Genomic DNA, 19,417 nt, shown 5'->3' on the forward strand with positions numbered 1-19,417 from the left:
CAGGCCCTTTGAGGCCAGGGCACATTGGTGTGATAGTACCAAGATGCCCTCTTACACACTAGCACACTTGGCTGCATTGTATTATAGACCCAATTCTCATCAAACTTGTTTACGCATTGCTTGGACCCTGAGAACCTGAGCAGTGTGAGGTCCTGCTGATCTCAATGTGATACAGGAACATCTCTCTGAACCAAAACCTTGGCACCTATTGAGACCACACCAGAAGAGAATAACTTTCCCTTTAAAATGGTAGGGTTCCTTTAAAATACAGCAGGGTCATGTTGTCTCTGAAGGTGGATTTGCTTCTCACCTTGACTGTCTGGAGGCACAGGGACATCACTTAAGTCGGGTTCCTCCACGATATCATAATCCAGCTGGTAATCCCCAGGATATGTTTCCTCTGTATGAACAAATACCACACTCAGCTTGCCTTGGACTTGTTCATTTTTCCAGGCTTCTAGTTCCCCACTAAATGCCTGCTGTCTTGGACCTAGAGCTGTTTGCTATGGCATTACAAGGAAACTCTCGGAGTTATCCAGGTGGAAAAGGAAGTAAAACAGGACTTGGTCCAGTTTCAGTTCTTCCTTAAGAACTAAGGATACAGCCCTGCCCAAGTGCATCCCATAATTCTGGGGTCATGCATTTCATTATGGTCAGGATTTTGGTGGTTTTAAGTAACCATGGACATATGAAAGACTGGAGCTTCAGCACCTGACTCATCCTCGTCAATGAAACCACACTCTACAGTCAAGTTTCAAGTCCTTTATCTCATGTTGACTAGAATGTAACTTGGGCTACATACTCAGAGAAGGGAGGCAGGAGAGTAAGATCTTGGCCATTGATCTAGGGTCTCTCAGTGATAGATACTTTGGTGATCAGCATGTTATTACCTTCTCCATTCCCTGCCCATAACTCTCATGCCTCATGGTGTTTGGATCTGACCCCCCGTTCCCATCAGGATGCTCTCAGGGAAGTCATTGAACACCTTGTTCAATCTGACCCAGTCCCTCTGTCTCCCATGAGTGCTAAACAGAGGGAATATTGACAGGAAATGCCCAGGAAACTGAATTCCTGTCCTTGGTCTGGGTCTCTATCTCTGGGCTTTGCCTTTCCCCATTACCTTGTGCTGATCCAGGGCCATTCTCTTCCTCACTGTTCTCAGTGTAATGCTGCAGCTCCATCATGGAGTCCTCTGAATAGGGGACTGGAAAGTGAAAGACGGTTTGTTATCCACATGAACCCTAAGGAAGGGACTGGTGGCTGAGCTCTGTTCCTAGGCTGCAGCATGGACAGAGGGAGAGGAATACTAGAGTTGGGACAAGTGGAGTGTCTGCTGGGAATGAAACTCATTTACAGGCTCCTGTAACAGCTTGTTCTCACCCTAGGCCCAGCACTTGCAGCCTTCCAGGGCTCAGGATGCTGCAAAGAGATCTGAGTGAGCATGGAAAGTGCCTTATTAAATTCTTGCAGATTCTTGCTATGCATTAGCAATGGGGCACAGAGACCTGAGTGACTGTACATCTCAAGCTTGTCTTTCTTCTTCTTATAATCAATCTCTTCATACACAGCTTCAGTTATGGATCCTGAGTATGTTCCAGAATCTGAAAACAAATGGCAGGTTTCATAGAGGGTCATGGAAATAGGAACTGTGAAGACAGGAAATGTTAAGGGGTTCTCCAGCCCTTCCCTTTGGAGCTCAGCTGAGCCCTACAGCACAGTTCTGCTTCCTTCTCTGCTCTACAGAACAATATCCAGTGTGACACTGCCCAAGCCTATTCAACAACTTCCCTGTAGAGACTGTTCCAGGGGCCACTGCCCTGTCACAAAACTTTGTCATAGATTTAGCTTAAAACTTCTATTCTACTATTCCCATTGTAGTGCTTCTGACAATTCCTCAGTGTCACCTATTGGAAAACTGTGAATATAGTCACAAATATAGATACACAAACACACACACACACACACAGGTACAATACACACATTGATTCTGATTGCAGTAAGGTGGCAAATGCCACCCCTCACCATGCAAAGTGTAAGGATTTTTTTTTCCTTTTCCACCTTTCCTTTTTTCTAGCCTTTTTTTCTGTGCCTCTTTCTCTTTCTTTGCAATCTGCTTTCCTGAAATTTTCTTTCCTAGTACTTTCTGTCCCGCTGATCTCTCTGTTCATGAACACTTCCACAAGTGGAGCTTCTAGCAGTTCTCCCAATACAAACCCAACATAATATTTTTCCCAATATTTCCAAACTCTTTCATGCCAGTGATATCTTTGCTTTGTCCTGACCGCAATTCTAAGCTGGACTAAGGTCAGCTTTGCCTCCATATTTACTTGATGTCCTGTACATTTCTATTGCCAGGTTTCTGATGGAAGGCTTTACTGTACAGGCACACTGAATTGCCCACTCACTGATCTTCCAGCATCCTCCCCTCCTCAGCTATACATCTCATTACCCTCCAGGCCTAGGTTGCATCACAGCTTTGCCATTGCCTCTCCCTTCACCTGCTGATTGTTTACACATTATTTTTCCATGGCCAGACCAATGAGTCTCAGCTCTGCGCAGTGCCCTGGTGCTTTGCGTCTGTCCCCCCAGAATGATCAGGACCAGGCAGAGAACAGCCCCCAGGACAATGCAGATGACAATGGGCACCATGCCTCTCCCATCTCTTGGAGATTGGTGCTGAGGTGTTTCTGGAAAGAAAGTAACATGAAACAGTCAGAGACTATTCTGTGAGAAGCAGGTGGGCATAGGGAGAGCTGCAGTCTCTAACTGCACCACCCACGGCATCAGAGTCAACAGTGAAACACAGGCACTTTGTCATGGGGGCAACCACTCTAGGAGCAACTGGACAGGAATGGCTGTTGCTCAGCATGCCCTGCAGCTCCCATCCTGGCTGTTATTCCTGGTGGATCCTTCATTTTTATAAGAGGAGCTCATTCTCTCAGGGTGAAAACAGGCATTGCCTTTGTGCTACTAGAAACATGTGTGTGGCAGCACAATGGCCAAGCAGTCAGCTGTCCACAACCCTTGTTGCACCTAATGTGACCAACGTGTGTGGCTGAATCTTTGGTAGTATCAATTTCTGTAGCTTGATTTAAGCTCTCCAGTTGTACTGGGCAGACACTTCAGTGGCCCAGTCTTGTGCACCCTTGAATTCCTTTTTCTGGGGTTAACATCATTGGGCCTTGGAAGCTTGGGATTACCTGCCTAAATTTCCAGACAGGCTTGCTAACCTAGTGAGGAGGGCTTTAAATTAGGTTCACTGGGGGATGGAAATCAAAGCCCTGAGACAAGTTGGGAAGCAGATGATGTGGAGGAAGCACAAGCAGGAGGGGCAACAGGGCAAGCCATCTCATTCTTCCTGAGAAAGTAGGGCAATCAGCTATTTATCTCAGATGTCTATACATGAATGGATGGAGACTGGGAAATAAGTAGGTAGAATTGAAATTCCTCACAGTCATGAAACTAGGACATTATTGGAATATCAGAATATCAGAGACTTGGTGGGATAGCTTGCATAACTGGAACACTGTCACAAAAGGGTATATATTGTTCATGAAGGACAAGCAGGGGAGAAGAGGAGGGGGAGTTGTACTATGTAAAAGAGCTCTGTGGTTCCCCAGAGGTACAGTATAAAACTGGAGATAGGCCTTTTGAGAGTCTTTGGGTTAGAGTCAGAGTGAAGAGCACCAAGGGCGACATCATGGTGGGTGTCTGCTATAGACCACCAGACCAGGAGGATGAGGTAGATGAGGATTTCTTCAAACAGCTAGTGGAAGTTTCCCAATCAGAGGCCCTGTTCTCGTTGGGGACTTCAGTCATCCTGACATCTGCTGGAAGGGCAATATAGCAATCTAGGAGAACACAGACAATCTAGGAAGTTTTTGTAGTATGTTGGGGACAACATCCTGGTGCAAGTGCTGGAACAGCCAACTAAGGGCTGTGATCTTCTTGACCCACTGCTTAACAACAGGGAAGGAGAGCAGCAGAGTAAAGACCCTGCAATTCAGAAAAGCAGACTTAGACTAACTCAGGGAACTGGTGCACAAGATCCCCTGGGAGGCCAGTCTGGAGGGGATAGGAGTCCAAGAGTTTTGTCTGTATTTTTAAAAAACCTTATTGAGGGTGAAGGAATGAACCTTCCCAATGCACAGAAAGACTACCGAGTACAGCAAAAGACCAGGATGGCTTAGCAGGGAATTCTTCAGTAAGCTAAAACACAAAATGGAAGTTTACAACAAGTGGAAACTTTGACAGATGATTAAGAAGGAATATAAAGGTATTTCTTGGCCATGCAGGGATGAAGTCAGGAAAGCCAAACTAGGGTTGCCATATTTCTAATATCAAAAAAGAGGACACTGGTTGGGGAGGTGGGGGAGCAGGGAGGAGGAGAGGGGGAAGGTATATATGATTATGGGGATGGGTATGTGATTGGAGGGGGGCAGTGATATGCCCATGGCCTGCCTGTACCCCTCACTCCTAAGCCCCTGTCACACCAGCCATGCTGGTGCCCCTCACTCCTGACCCATGGTACTATGCCCCCCCCCCCAAGCCCTGCTTCCCATAGTGTGTGTGCATGCACAGAGACACTACTATCTGGAAGAAGCTTTCTGGTCCCATGCAGAGGACATAACCCCCAACAGCCAATCACCTTGCCTGCTTCTCCCAGCCCCAAGCAGGCAAGGTGCTAGTCCCCTGGAAAGCAGAGGCAGAATAAAGACCCAGACATTTGCTTGCATTTTAAAAACCCTCCCAAACATGAGGGCAGGTGGCCAAAAAAGAGGATGTATGATAATTCTACCAAAGTGCAATTGGAGTTACAGCTGGCAAGCAATATGGAAAGGTAACAAGAAGGGTTTCCACAAGTATGTCAGCAAGAAGAGGATTATGTAGAAAGGTTGGATATGAATAAATCCACGGCACTCAAAATGATGCACCCCAGAGTGCTGAGGGAGTTAGCCAATGTGATTGCAGAGCTGCTGACTATTATTTAAAAAACAAAACAAAACATGGCCATTGGAAGAGGTAACAGGTGATTGAAAGAAGGAAAATATAGTACTCTTCTTTAAGAAAGGGAAGAAGGAGGAGGATCTGGAGAACTACAGGCAGGTCAGCTTCACCCCAGTCCCTGGAAAAATCATAAAGCAAGTCCTCAAGGAATCAATTTTTAACCACTTGGAGAAGGTGATTAGGAACAGTCAGCATGGATTCACCAAGGACAAGCCATGCCTGATTAACCTAATTGCCTCCTATGATGAGATCACTGGTTCTATGAATGTGGAGAGCAGTGGATTCAATATAGCTTGACTACCAAGGCCTTTGATACCATCTTCCATAACATTCTTGCATGCAAGGAAGTATGGGTTGGGTGAATGGGCTGTAAAGTGGATAGAAAACTGGCAGGATTGTCAGGCTTAGAGGGTAGTAATCAATGACTCAATGTCTAATTGGCAGTTGGTATTAAGTGGAGTGCCCCAAGTTCAGCCCTGGAGCCATTTTTGTTCAATATCTTCATCAACAACTTAGAAGACGGGGTGGAGTGTGTGGCAGAATACCACCTCTGTCTCTCCCCAAACTGTGCTATCTGACAGTTTGGTTACCATGGTCACTGCAGAAGGCAGACACCTCTGGCCTCAGGTGACCCTGAGTTTTAACCTGAACTGGATCCATTATTGAGGGAGGGGGGAAGCCTGCTCCCTCTGCCTTCATGACTGGCCTCACACGCCTGGGTGGGGGCTTAAACTCCCTATTGTTCTAAGCAATGTCATCATGACTGGGAGAGGGCTAGAGATCCTGCCAGTCTACCCAGAAACTATTGATGCATTTCAAATTGGTTGGCTGGCAGACAACAGTTGCTGGCCTTCACTGGATCAAGTAAATGAGGTCATAAGATCTATATAAGTTAAGGACTGCCCAGGAGGAGATGATAACTCTCAGAGAAACTGGACCATCTGAAACTTGCTCTCTCTCTTGAAACTCATGGTCAGTGAATTGCTTGCTTGCAGAGGGAATCTCCACCAGCCTCTGGATGATACTTGTGAGTAAGCTACTTGAGATCTAACTAGATGTATAGCTTGTAGTACCTCGGATGTGTGATCAAAGGCTACCATGCCATTTTGCTCTAGGGGATTTTCTGATATTGCTTTACCCTGTACCCTATTCCAAACCTACTCCTTCAACCAATAAAGTTCTCCTTTCTACCTTGCATGGAACACCCATTGGGAGACGGTCTAGATTATGCCTTGGGGTCCCCTTGGTTTGGCCGACTAAGAGAGACCACTATTTGTGCTTCAGTCTGAGGGAAGCACCCCAAGTTCTTGTAGTGGGTCAAGTACCCTCAAGGACTAGTAGGCCTGTGTTTCCCAGGGGGCACAAGTCTAAGATTGGTCCAGACTCTGGGTGGTGATGGCATTACCCCCAAGCTTGTGGTTGTGCTCCACAAAGGGGGTCGGATGGATGTGAGGCACCCCCATGGAGGCACTCAGAGCCTGGAAGGTGGTCAGGCATGTCTCGGATGGCCAGAGCCGACTCGAGGTGATCTAATAATTACTCGTTCGTTGGGCGGGCTGGTCAATAGAGAGGCCGACAAAGCTTAATGGTTGTAAAACTTTACTTACGCCACTTGTGGTTGCGATGAAAACGGTCCGGTTGTCTGAACAACTATGTTAGTTGTTCCAGCTGATAAGGTTCAGGCTAGCTCATCCGTCCACAAATCAAGCCAGCGGGGAAAGGGTACGTCTGGGATTGCACTCGGCGGCGGGGAGAAGAATCAATAGGTGATCAGTCTATCGATCAGCTCAGCCGCAAGTCAGATCTCTTTTAGAAGCACTCTGCAGCGTGCTCAAAGTTCTCCGACTTGGGCGGAAGTCGCGCGAAATTTTAAACGGCTAGCAAGCCAATTACTAGCCGCCACGTAGGAATAATTTAGAACTGGCCAATAGCGGGACACAAATTTTCATTCTAATGGCGGGAACTCTCTTGCACTGGGGTTTTCTGCTGCAACAGAAAACCTTTACTTTGCAAGAAGCTCTCATGTGGCGGGAAAATTCCATCGTGCCGAGGCACCAAAATCACTGGGTTGTGACATGCCCCCTTGCCGACGGCACAAAAGAATTTTAGACACATGAGCACATCATACGGCATCTTTGTTTCAGGATTTACTGACCTGGCAAAGCTTTAACAACCAATAATATATATATATGCAAACAAACAATTTGATAGACCGGTCTTTTCAACAAATTACAAAATACAATAACTTTGAACATATAACAAATACTGTTGATCATCGTCTGATTGGAGAACATCTGCTTGGGACTTCCCTCGTCTAATAGTTGGTCCGTCCTCTCCTATTAACAGACAATGTCAATAAAATATTTAATAAAATGAGAAAATAGTGTTATAGCAAGTCCTGAGCGGATGGACGTTCGCCGTCTCAGCGTCTCCTTCACAACCATCACTCTATTGATTTGAACGAACTGCAGTCTGGTGCTCGACGAATCTCACTATCGGGCGGTTGTGGATTACTACTTTTCTGGGGTTAGACCTGTGAAGAAAGAAAACAACAACACAAAACAAAAGAGACTTATAGTTGAATTCACTGTAAGGATACTGGGTGAATGTCAGAACGGCGTATCATCCAGTTGTGATGAACGATAATAGGAGGATAATCGGGCTTCTCTTCCAATTGGACAGAATAGGTATTAGGATATTGTCCCGACCGTTGAACGGTTCCTTTGTGAACTTGTGGATGAGACTGATGGGGGTGCGGTATTGAGATCCACACCAACTCATCCGGCTGGAACTTGGGTTCCCAAGGTGGGGGTTTCTGGACATTAGCTTCGTCCCATAATGGTTTAGCAGTGTTTAGTGAAATGAGAACATCATGATTGAATTTAGTCCAGTTTTTAAATGTTCCTCCTCCTCTAAGGCGAAGTTGTTCTTTGTACAGGCCTATGTGTCTTTCCACAACACCGTTGGACTGTGGGTGGTACGGCAGATGGAGATGCCAGGCTACATTGTGAAAACGAGCAAATTTGTCTAGAGCATTAGAGTTAAACGGGGGTCCTCCATCAGATTGAATCTCGTGAGGGGGTTGCCAGGTAGCAAATACGGAAGTTAAGGCAGAAATAACAGCAGTGGCATTGATTTTCCGTAAGGGAATGACTTGTAACTGTCTTGTTCCCAAGTCGACAACAACTAATCCTTTATTTGGCGGCTTAGACCCTGGGAGGGGTCCTAGCAGATCTACCTGCCGGACTTTTCCTGCCTGAAACTGTGAAGAATCGAAGGCTCCAAGCTGATGTTTGGTTCTATGGCACTTTTCTTTAGCACATATCTCACAGGCCTGAGCTACCTTTTCCCAATCACGCCGAGCTCCGTATGAGGCCGGCTCCATAAGGGTTCAGCACCAACGTTGATGGCAAGCTCGTGGTCCCGGGTGACCCCAATTTTCATGAAGCCACGCAGGGAACGGATTTACTTCAGGACCGGAGGCAAGACTATGTCGGTCCGGAGTGGATCTTCTAAGAGCTTATCAATGACCTTATGTACTGGATCAGTATCCGGACGATGGGACTTAGTGTGCCTAATCAATGGGAGGTGCACAAATTTAGTTAACGTTTCCCAGATATCTTGCCAATCATTCAAATTTTCAGAGGGAAAAGCTGTACCCGTAAGAATTTTATAAATGTATTGTGAATCAATTGCGATAATTGGAACGGGGAGTGTATCATTATGATGCGTCAGACAATGTTCTAGTACCTTAAGGAATCCTAATAATTCACTGTTTTGGGCCAAATTATCATCTGGGTTGGCTTGAAATATTTCCCTATTGTTACAAGCTTTGCAATAGTACCCATAGCCTCCGCCATGTCAGGAGGTTCCATCTGAGGCCATCCACGCCGGGGCAGAAATTCCATACAATGTAGGGACCTTCTCCTCATCTTCTGGGCTTGGATCAGGTGCCGTGTCTTCCAACCTCCAGCAATGCCAGTTGTAATGGTGGGCAAGCACCGGCGTATTCCAGGTCTTAGACTCCCCCTGAAAATGTGGGTCGACTCTTTCCGCATCCAGCAAGGGTAACAATGTGGCACCAGGAGCGCGTAATGTCCCATGCCCCCTTGCTAATGGCTCCACCAGTTGTTCAGCTAGGAGGATTTTTCCTACGGTCCCATATCGATGTTGTGGCGTCTTATGGGCTGTATATACTAGCTCATCGTGAGGGTTATGTGCGACAGCCCACACATGGTTTGTGGTGAACCCAGGGGTTACGGTTAGTGATTCACCCAGATCGATGGCATGGAGTGATGTATCTTTAACCGTGGTTAGCAAGCGAAGCAGGTTCCGCTGGTCTCCTTCTGTCCAGGGCGTGTACTTTTGAGATTTATTACGGATCTGTCGCTGCAATTTGGTGAGGAGTGCCAAATCCCTAGGTCCAACATAATGCCGATACCAATTCAAATGACCCAAAAGCTGCTGGAAGTGCCTCTTAGTTGTAGGGAAGAATGTTTTTAATGGATCGGTGTTAGGACCCTCATGCGAGATTCCGTGGCGGATGGAACCGATGTATCGAGTGCCAAGGAACATAATGTCATCTACAGGATGTAGGCATGACTTTTCCTCGTTGATCGTCCATCCCTCACTCTGGAGGTGAGCGACTAGTTAATTGACTATACTAGTAACTATGGAACCATCGCGACCCATGATGGCAATATCATCGACAACTCCAAATTTTCAATTCCTTCTCTGGGGGAAGAGAGTGTGAGACTTGAAAATTCTTTAGGGTGTTATTCATGGCACCAGTGGCTAGTGGTGGAGCGTTACGATATCCTTGTGGACAGACTGTCCACCTGTATATGATGCCATCAATACACATATTTAGTATTCCTTCCGGGTCAGTTATCGGGATGGAAAAGAACATATTTTTTAGATCCAATGTGACTCCGACCCACTTACTTTGTTGAAATTGTGCCATCTCAAACATACATTGTGGCAGAGTAGAAGGATTAGGTTGTTGAAGTACCTGACACCTTTTGTTGACTTCTCTATAGTCCACAACCAACCGGGCTTCATTAGGCTTTCCAGGTTTCGCAACTCCCCATCCTGATGACAGGTAGGTGTTGGCTGTTACAGTCTTAATATAGCCTCGTTGCTCGAGTCGCCGCAGGAGGTCAGTAAGGGACTGTTTTAGAGGACCCTTAGTTGGGATCGGTCAATATCGCCAGGTGGAGGTGTTACAAAGCGTTGGTCGATGCCAATCCTGTTCTGGGATAATAATGGGTAATGCCTGTAGCACTTGTTCTTTAAGGTCAAGCGCTCTTATCCCCGGGATCCCTAAAAGGTTGATGCCCCCTAGGACAGACTCTAGGGGGTATCGGTGGCCTTGGACCCAAAATTTGACCTTCGTTCTGACGACGATAGCATTAAGCCCTTGCACCTTGATCGTTTTGGTGGTCTTTTGATGAGGTATCATTGAGGTAATCACATTGGTTTGAGCTCCAGTATCGAGAAGGAAGAATGCTTGTTGTTGGTCATCCGGATCGGTAGGGTTGTAAACAGTGAGTTCGGCGTATGGTCGAGGATCAGTGGGGTCAGGTTTGAACTGGAGAAGGCCGTCGGCGGAGCCGTCGGCCATTACTCGTTTTTTGATGGGTCCTCGAATTTAAATCCTAATGCTTCGGCCACATGAGACTGGCCCCTTTCTCCCAAAATTCATAACTGAGTCTTTGAGAGTCCAGAATAGGCGAGGAGAAAACCAAACATGTTCCTTTCCTTTGTCGTTCTTTCCTTCGGGGTTCTTGGAGGTGACCACCATGGCTCTCGCCGGGGAGTATAGTCTTGACGCCTAGGTCTCAGTGTTTCGGCTGGGTATGCTGAAGGTCGGTCCCTTATATTATCAGAAGCTTCGTCACCTTGCTTCATAAGTGCTTGTAGTCGTGGGAGATGGCCTAAGAGATTTCCCACTGGTTGCCCTGCCATTGGGTTCAAAAAGAGTCGGAGTGTAACGGCATTTGCTCCTCCGTATACCTCTACGCAGGCATCTATAGCTTCCAGGGGCTTTGGAATTGCCCCGGGGTCCAATAGGTGGTGATGAGCCCATCTCTCTTTGCATTGTACAGCTGTTAGTCCCATTGGATTCGTTCTCGGGCTCCATGAGAGATATGACACCCCAACTATAGCCAGGAGGAGTTGCTCTGCAGTAGCCTTCTGTGGACGACCTTCGTGCCAGGTGTGAAATTTGTGGGTTACCTGTCCCACTATGAGCGCCGGGAGCAGGATGGGCCAGTGGGCACTGTCTGTGACCACATTCAAGTTGGTAGCACGCCCTCCGCTCCATGCCACTTGTCAGATCAAGGCACTCGCTTCTTCCTTGTCTAAGGTGTCAGATCCAAATTCCACTATTAATCGTCCTAACCACATGGCCAAGGTTTCTTCTGGTTTTATCTTAGATTCTCTACAAAGTTCCTGAATTTCTGGTCGGGTGCGTGTGCGAGAGATAACAGTGGTATGCGTAGTACCTTCTTCATCCGCAACATGCTTCATCACAGCTATCGGGTGAGCTGCGGTAGAGAAAGAGTTAAATTATTCATCTGGGAGCGTTGGGTACATCCCTCCTCCCATTGCCCCCTCCCCGTGGCAAGGAGGCGGGGCCGTTGGGAACGACGTCACCTCAGGGGGCGGAGTCGCTAGGCGGATCCCCGCCGGGTCTTCTGAAACTCCACCCCTCTTTTCCGGGTTCCCCGGATGGCTTGCGCTTCTTTCAGCGCCATTTTCTCCTAGCGGCATCATGCGGCCGGTACTTTTGATAAGCATCGCTCCGGAGCTCTTTGCTGTCCGCTCCAGCGACTCCTTACCCGCCGTATGCATCTGTGCCTCTAAATTTGCGTATTCCCTTAGTAGACCCGCTACTGTACGGAACAGCACATTCATCATTTTTCCCTTCTTCCATTTAGTTAGACCCCATCTCGGCACATGATGGCCCTTAGTTTCCAGATCCTTCCAAAGCTGAACGAGGAGCTCATGGCCCCGCGACTCAGGCACCAAATCTGGACAGTTGAACCAGTCCGTGGAGGTGGGTTCCCCTCCTTCCCTTAAGTATCAAATGCATTGAGCAAACTCCTGAGCAGGGCTCAGCTTTTCTGCCTTCCGCGCTTTCAACCCGGCTAAGGATATGGTTGAGGTTTCCTCCAGGGGTTGATAATAGACCCGGTCACTCCCCATTATGCATCCGAACTCCCCAAGGGATAGCTTAGTTCTCCATTCCTTCACTACGGCTTCTTCTCTTTTTACGGAGAAGTAACCATCAATATTTCTTTCATCCCCTTCTACCGCCTGGTGGTAAGCGATATGCGCCCATAGATTGTTGGCATTCTCTACGTGGCGGGTCCCGGTGCACCAGGGGCAGCACCCGATTAGGTTCTTCTCTATCACCGTGCCCTTAGATCCCATCCTCGTCGCCATGTCTTGGACGGCCAGAGCCGACTTGAGGTGATCTAATAATTACTCATTTGTTGGGCGGGCTGGTCAATAGAGAGGCCGACAAAGCTTAACGGTTGTAAAACTTTACTTATGCCACTTGTGGTTGCGACGAAAACGGTCCGGTCGTCTGAACAACTATGTTAGTTGTTCCAGCTGATAAGGTTCAGGCTAGCTTATCCGTCCACAAATCAAGCCAGCGGGGAAAGGGTATGTCTGGGATTGCGCTCGGCGACAGGGAGAAGAATCGATAGTTGATCAGTCTATCGATCAGCTCAGCCGCAAGTCAGATCTCTTTTAGAAGCACTCTGCAGCGTGCTCAAAGTTCTCCGACTTGGGCAGAAGTCACGCGAAATTTTAAATGGCTAGCAAGCCAATTACTAGCCGCCACGTAGGAATAATTTAGAACTGGCCAATAGCGGGACACAAATTTGCATTCGAATGGTGGGAACTCTCTTGCACCAGGTTTTCTGCTGCAACAGAAAACCTTTACTTTGCAAGAGGCTCTCATGTGGCGGGAAAATTCCATCGTGCCGAGGCACCAAAATCACTGGGTTGTGACAAGGCACAGTGAGGTGGTTGGCTTAATGCAGAAACGCCCCCTACTGACTCACCACAGAATGCACCTTCAGAGAGTTTGCAGATGACAGCAAGCAATGGGGAAGAGTACATATGCTGGAGGGTAGGGCTGGGATTTACAGAGACTGATAAATTGGAGGGTTTTTAAAGGACATCCCATGAGGTTTGATAAGGACAAGTGCAAAGTCCTTTATTTAGGATGGAACAATCCCATGCACTGTATAAGCTGAGGACTGACTGGTTAAGCAGCAGCAGAAAAGGATGTAAGGGTAGCAGAGAACTATAAGCTGAAAAGGATCCAACAATGGGCTCTTGTTGCAAAGAAAGCTAATGGCCTACTGGGCTACATTAGTAGGAGCATTGCCAGCAGATCAAGGGAGGTGATTATTCTCTTCTACGTAGAACTGTTGAGGCCACATCTGGAGTGCTGTGTCCAGTTTTGGCCCTCCACTAGAGAAAGGATATGGACAAATTGGAGAGAGTTCAATAGAGGGCAACAAAAATGGTTAGAGGAGTGGGAGAAGCTGAGGGTGCTGGGCTTATTTAGTCTGAAGAATAGATGACTGAGAAGGGATTTAACAGCAACCTTCAGCTACTTGAAGGGTGGTTCCAAAGAGGATGGAGATAGACTGTTTCCAGTGGTGGCAAATGACAGAATAAGGAGCAACGGTCTCAAGCTGCAGTGAGGGAACTTTAGGTTCAGTATTAGGAAAAACTTGCTCACAAAGAGGGTAGTAAATTACAGGAATAGGCTACCCAGAGAGATTCTGGAAACTCCATTCTTGGAGGTTTTTAAGACTTGGCTAGACAAAGCCTTGGATAGGATGATATACTTGAAAGTGGTCCTGATTTGAGCAGGGGACTGGATTAGATGACCTTCTGAGGTCCCTTCCAACCCTAATTCTGTATGATTCTATGATCTCTTTCCAGGGGGAACAGGTCACTTGTCACACAGGAAAGGGCCCCTGACCAATGCCTGACAATGGTCAATTGTGTTTAACCCAATGAAGCAAATCAGCAGTTTCAAGCCACATCCCATCACAGCTGATCCACTTCATTTGGTAACATCTCTTTATACCCTCAGGCTGGAGGTTGCAGCTCATCCCCCCTGGAAACTCAGTAGCAATGAAATATAACCACCATTAGAAGCAAGACATTTTACCTGTTCTCTGTGGGGATGCAGTGGTCTCTGTCCAATCTGCAAGGAAAGAGAGAAGGAGAGTGGAAGTCTGAAGTAAGGTAGATATGACAGGTCTGTTACCAGTATAATGTCCCCTCTGAGAGTTAATATGGGAATTTGGAGCTGGAGACCCGGTGATAAGGAGGATGGAGTGGGGCCTGGGGGCGATCACTGCTTCATTTCTGGATTTGATACAAGATGACAGGGAGTTGGTGGGTAGAGTCCTCTTCTTAGCAGCCCTCTCAGGAGCACTGGGGATGCCCCCTCAGGAGCTCCTGATGTCCAGAGACATAGCCTGTGTGTTACCCCACCTCACTTGTACATAACACATATATTCTGTCTCTTGCTAGGAAAAGCTGAGAGCAAACAAGTGACACCTGCTGCAGAGCTGGAGTCAGATATTTTTAGCTTATATGTTCCAGAGAATAGTCTACAAAGCCACAAATCCAGGGGTTATCAGGTCTACCAGGAAGACAGATTTTTTTTTCTAACAAGACAGTAACAAATAAAAAGCATCTCAGAGCTGATAAAGACTGGAAATAGAACTCAAGACCAAGAACAAAGTGTTGGAAACAACCAAACAACACATATACTCACAGCTAAGAGGAACGCAGGCTATTATAAAGGATTTGAAGTCAGGTCTTACTGCCATTGGCACAAATAATAAACAGCTAGCCTGTGCACAAGTATACACTGGTCATGTCTACATGTGCACTTTAATGCACAGTAGACTATTCTACTGCCCATTCAAGTGGTGTGTAAAAAATCATGTTAATGCATTAATGTGCAGTACAATAGTCTACTGCATAAGCATCACCAGTAGTGGGCTTAGGGGAGGGCAAACTAGACAACCGCCCTAGGCCCCACATTTTAGGGGGCCCACATTTTTTTGGGGGGGTGAAGTTTTTTGCAAAGAAGTGGCTTTATTTGCATTTTAACATGACTATTTATCTAATTCCCCCAAAGAATACTAAAAAGATCCACATTACCACTGTGGTGGGTTAATATTTACCTGAATACAAACCTCTAAGGGACCCCAAATGTCTCTCTTGCCCAGGGCCCTGACAACCCTAAGGTCACCACTGGCATCACACACACAAAAAAATAAATAAATAAAAAGTTGCTTTTGCTACTGTGCATTAGCATAACCTAATATGCCTTTCTGTAGTACCTCATATTAGAGGTCCTACACTTAATGTGCTGTAGCAAAGGTGTATTAAGAAACATGTAGATGTGCCCACTGTGTCAAGAACAGGGTGAGCTAAGAGGAAACACTGGTGATCAAAAAGAGCCCTGTGTGCTTCTCTCCCTGTGGGACTGTGGTTACAGCTGTTCTTGAGTTACTTCTCTGTACTGAGGAGGGTTCATTCATGTACTACTCTCCAAGGATGGCACTGGAATAATAAGCCTTGACTCCTGGCCAGAAGTCCCTGTCCAATTTAGTTTGAGGGGAAACACGTATTAGAACTGGGGCCCATAGGACTCTTGTGCAGCAGCTCCTAGAAGTGTATTGCACTGACAGAGGGCCCCAATCCCCCTGGCACTGGCAAGGATTAGTTGCACACTAGCCCACTTGATCATGTATCTATGAGGGCTGGTGCTAAATGGGCTAATGCTTTTGAAACTTGGGTCCACAAAGCCTTTTTCCTATCCCAGCCAAGAGACTGCTGCTTTGGGGAGATGGAGCCTGTTCTGCCACTGAAACACATTCCCTACCCCACCTCAAAACATGTATCATGGATGAAAGAAACTGTCACTCACCGGTGCAGATCACAGCAGCATCTTCTTTGTGATGGCATCTACTGTCTCCTCAGGGCTCAGCACAACAGTCCCACAGAGATGACTCTGTTCCTTTGCAATTCACCTTCTCCAGCCAGATGGGGCCAGTCCCCTCCCCAAATGCAGCCTCACCCAGGGCAGACACAGCAGCTCCACAGCCCAGTTGTTTGCACACAACATCAGCATCTGCCATGTCCCATAAATCATCACACACTGTTCCCCAGGAGCTACAGTGCCAAACCTCCACTCTCCCCGAGCATCTGTCCTCTCTTCCCACAACGCGGAGCTTCTCTTTGTCTAGGAAAAGCAAAAACCTCACACATTACTGGGACCGCTGGGAAAGGCCTTTGGGGCCCAAGATGGAGACACAGAGAAGGACAAACATACCTGTGCATTTTGTGATGTTTGGACACTCAGCAAACTGTGTTGTTTTCTCTTTTTTTCCTAAGGAGAAAAAAAAGTGTGTGTGGGGCGGGGGGGGGGGGGGGGGGGGGGGGTGAGAGACTGATTTGGTGGCTGGAGAAACCCAGCCTCACGAAAGAGTAGAACTTACCAATAGGCTAAAACCTAATGTCACTCTTATATAAAATACACATTTAAATGTGTTTAGCATAATACTGAACACTTTTATATTCATCTCTTACTGGTAGGGAGATGCAGTTTTCTTGCATCTCCCTACTAGCTCTATTGCTCGATGAGCATTTGATCAACTGGATTTCATGCCATGGAATTTAACAGCAATCCATTACTTTGAATGTAAAATTTTTCCTTAGCTGAAATTAAGCCATTGTTCTGGGAATGCTTAGGAAAAAATAGTGTCACAAGAGCTGGTGTGACAAATAAAATTCTGATCCATAACTAGCTTCTTTAAACACATACTTTATAGATGCACATATGAATGCAGTTGCAGAAATGTGCACATGAACACAGATGGGAAGCTGATCTAAACTGAAACCTCAAAGTTTGGCCAAATGTAGGATTGTGCATTCAAATATGTCTAATACCCACAAAGAAACAAATATAACACTCTCTCAGGATCAAGAGTTTCTTGAATCTCCCTAAATGACTTCATTTTGGAAAGCCAGTTACATTTGTAATTAATGTCCATGCTTCTATTCAATGGAATATTCTCCATCCTCTCATACTCAATGAGAAATGTTTCTGTCATTGTTTGAAATACAGGACTGTCTGTACTGAAAAGCAAATGAAAAGCAATCCAGGACACTTCAACTGAGCATGTAAAGGATGTGTTTGTGCATACCTGCTTGTGTGCAAAAAAGTTCAAACTTACCAGTACAAGTAATGTGCGTCTCTTCTCCCCGGGAATTGCATGAGTGAGGGTCCCAAGGCTTTGATGAACACTCCCACAGGGAGCTGTGATGTTCATGGCACTGAATGAGGTCCAGCCACAAGGGGCCAGAACCGTGTCCATATGCAAAGTCTCCTGCAAATTGTCCTCCATTCCCACAGCCCAGTTGCTTGCATATAATGGCCACAGTGGCTTCAGTCATCTGATTAGAGCACACACTCCCCCACGTCCCATTATAGAAAATCTCCAGCCACCCAGCACAATCATCACCATTCACCAGCTTCAGATCCATGAACTCTAGAAGGAAATGCAGAGAATGTGAATAGTGGGGTACGTATTAAAATGCTGGAAATCACTAATATTCTTATATGTTACTGGGTCCAAGTACCACAGAGGTGCACTCCAAAGGTCAGTGATTCTTCAAACTATTGCAGGGCCATTAGAAATACAGAGAAAGGAATAGTGACCTATGAAAGTCATGATCTCCAAACATTTATAAGCAGAAATATATGAGATATAGCATTGACTGCCCACTCTAACCTTAGTGAAGGAAAACAATTTTTCCAATACCCTCAGGTGGGAACTGAAGATTATTAGGATAAATACAGCCAGGTATGTAATAAGGTGATCCTGGTATTTTAGGCAGAGAAAGGGAAAGAACTGTGACCCAACATCACCAGGAACTTGTCCTTCCTCCTGGAACTATTTGCCACATCTGCAGTTGAACATGTTGATCTTGGAATTTCTCAGTCATCTACAGGTTCACTAATGGCCCTTTTTGTACATGATACTTAGGATGTGTTAACTCCACTTAAAACTAGAGCATCCACATTTTCAAGCAGTGAAACATGGGATAAATGCACTCATATCACAGCAGAGTTAGGCCACTTGCAGAAGGAGTATCTCCAGGTCACATTATATAGGATGTGTTCTGCTATCATCTAACTACTCCGTGGAGATAATACAGACAATACAGACAATTGTGCGGGCCGGGAGCGGTCTGAGGCCCTCAGGGGCGCGCGGTGGGCTGTGGCCAGCAGCCCTGGCACGCGGGTTGGGGAATGCAGGCCGGCGGACTAGAATTAGGCACGGACGCGTAGCGGTTGATTAAAGATTATTTTACTTACACCGTAGATGGTCGCGGTGTAGGCAGGAAAACTTGCTTGAGTTGCAGTTACAGATAGGAAAGAAGAGCGGACAAGAGTTCTAATCTCGCGAACTCTAGCCCAATCCGGCTGAAGGCTCTAAAACCGCGAGCCCGTCGTGTCAACCGAAGAAAACAACTCGGAGAAGAGCTCTGGATACACTCACACGAAGTTTGCTAGGCTCCATGGAACTTGCGCGCAGGGAAGGGGTTCGTCGAGGGATCGCGCTCGGCGACAGGGAGAGGCCAGAGGTTGATCAGACCCCTATAGCCTTCTTAAGGTACACGCTGGGTCCTTAAGGACACACAAAATCACACCCTTGGGTTGTGACATCCCCCCTTGCTGAAGGCACAGCTCAATTATACCACACGCTCGTCACTCGGGTGATCGAGAGCTCTTAACACGGGTTGCTGAACTAAACGGGTAAACACAAAATTCACTAACATAAGAAGTTCGTCCTCTAGGGATCGAATCAAATAATAACCAACACAAATACATATACACATAACCAGATTTATAACAAAGAACTGCACGATCAGGGCTTTAGTGGGCGTCATGGTGAAGTCGCACGTCAAGCCCTCACTTCTTCCGATGATGTTATCCTTCTTGGGGCTTCTCTCCGCCACGCACTCTGAATTCCGGATCTGTAAACAAAACTCTCAGAAAATAAGTTAACGTATATCAAAATATTTATAAATTTTCCATGGAACTACAGTATTATTTCTAAAACATAATACAGGTGTTTGCTACTTTAAACTACCCTCTCTTGCACACACAACTAGATGAAATCGTTGAGGAGCCGTCTTCTAGTTCTTCTAGATAATGGAAACCTAACTCATAGGCCAGTTGCCATTGGCCTGCGTCCCCTAAAATCCGAAGTTGCCGCTTATTGAGTCCAGAACGCTGTAGGAGAAATCCAAACATGTATCGCTCCTCTGGTGTTCTCTGTGGCAA

At 46.6% G+C, this 19,417-nt stretch overlaps 1 protein-coding gene across 1 annotated transcript in view; it reads right to left on the minus strand.

Annotated features, from left to right (window-relative positions):
• LOC112552032 (antigen WC1.1-like) overlaps positions 1–19,417 on the minus strand; it is a 34,570-nt gene that overhangs the window by 2,845 nt on the left and 12,308 nt on the right. The window contains 6 exon segments of the mRNA XM_025216362.1: positions 311–400; positions 1,121–1,204; positions 1,506–1,601; positions 15,992–16,306; positions 16,397–16,453; positions 17,301–17,615. Coding sequence (XP_025072147.1) covers positions 311–400; positions 1,121–1,204; positions 1,506–1,601; positions 15,992–16,306; positions 16,397–16,453; positions 17,301–17,615 — 957 coding nt within the window.

The sequence above is a fragment of the Alligator sinensis genome, unplaced genomic scaffold (assembly GCF_000455745.1).
Source record: "Alligator sinensis unplaced genomic scaffold, ASM45574v1 scaffold537_1, whole genome shotgun sequence".
NCBI classification, from domain to species: domain Eukaryota; kingdom Metazoa; phylum Chordata; order Crocodylia; family Alligatoridae; genus Alligator; species Alligator sinensis.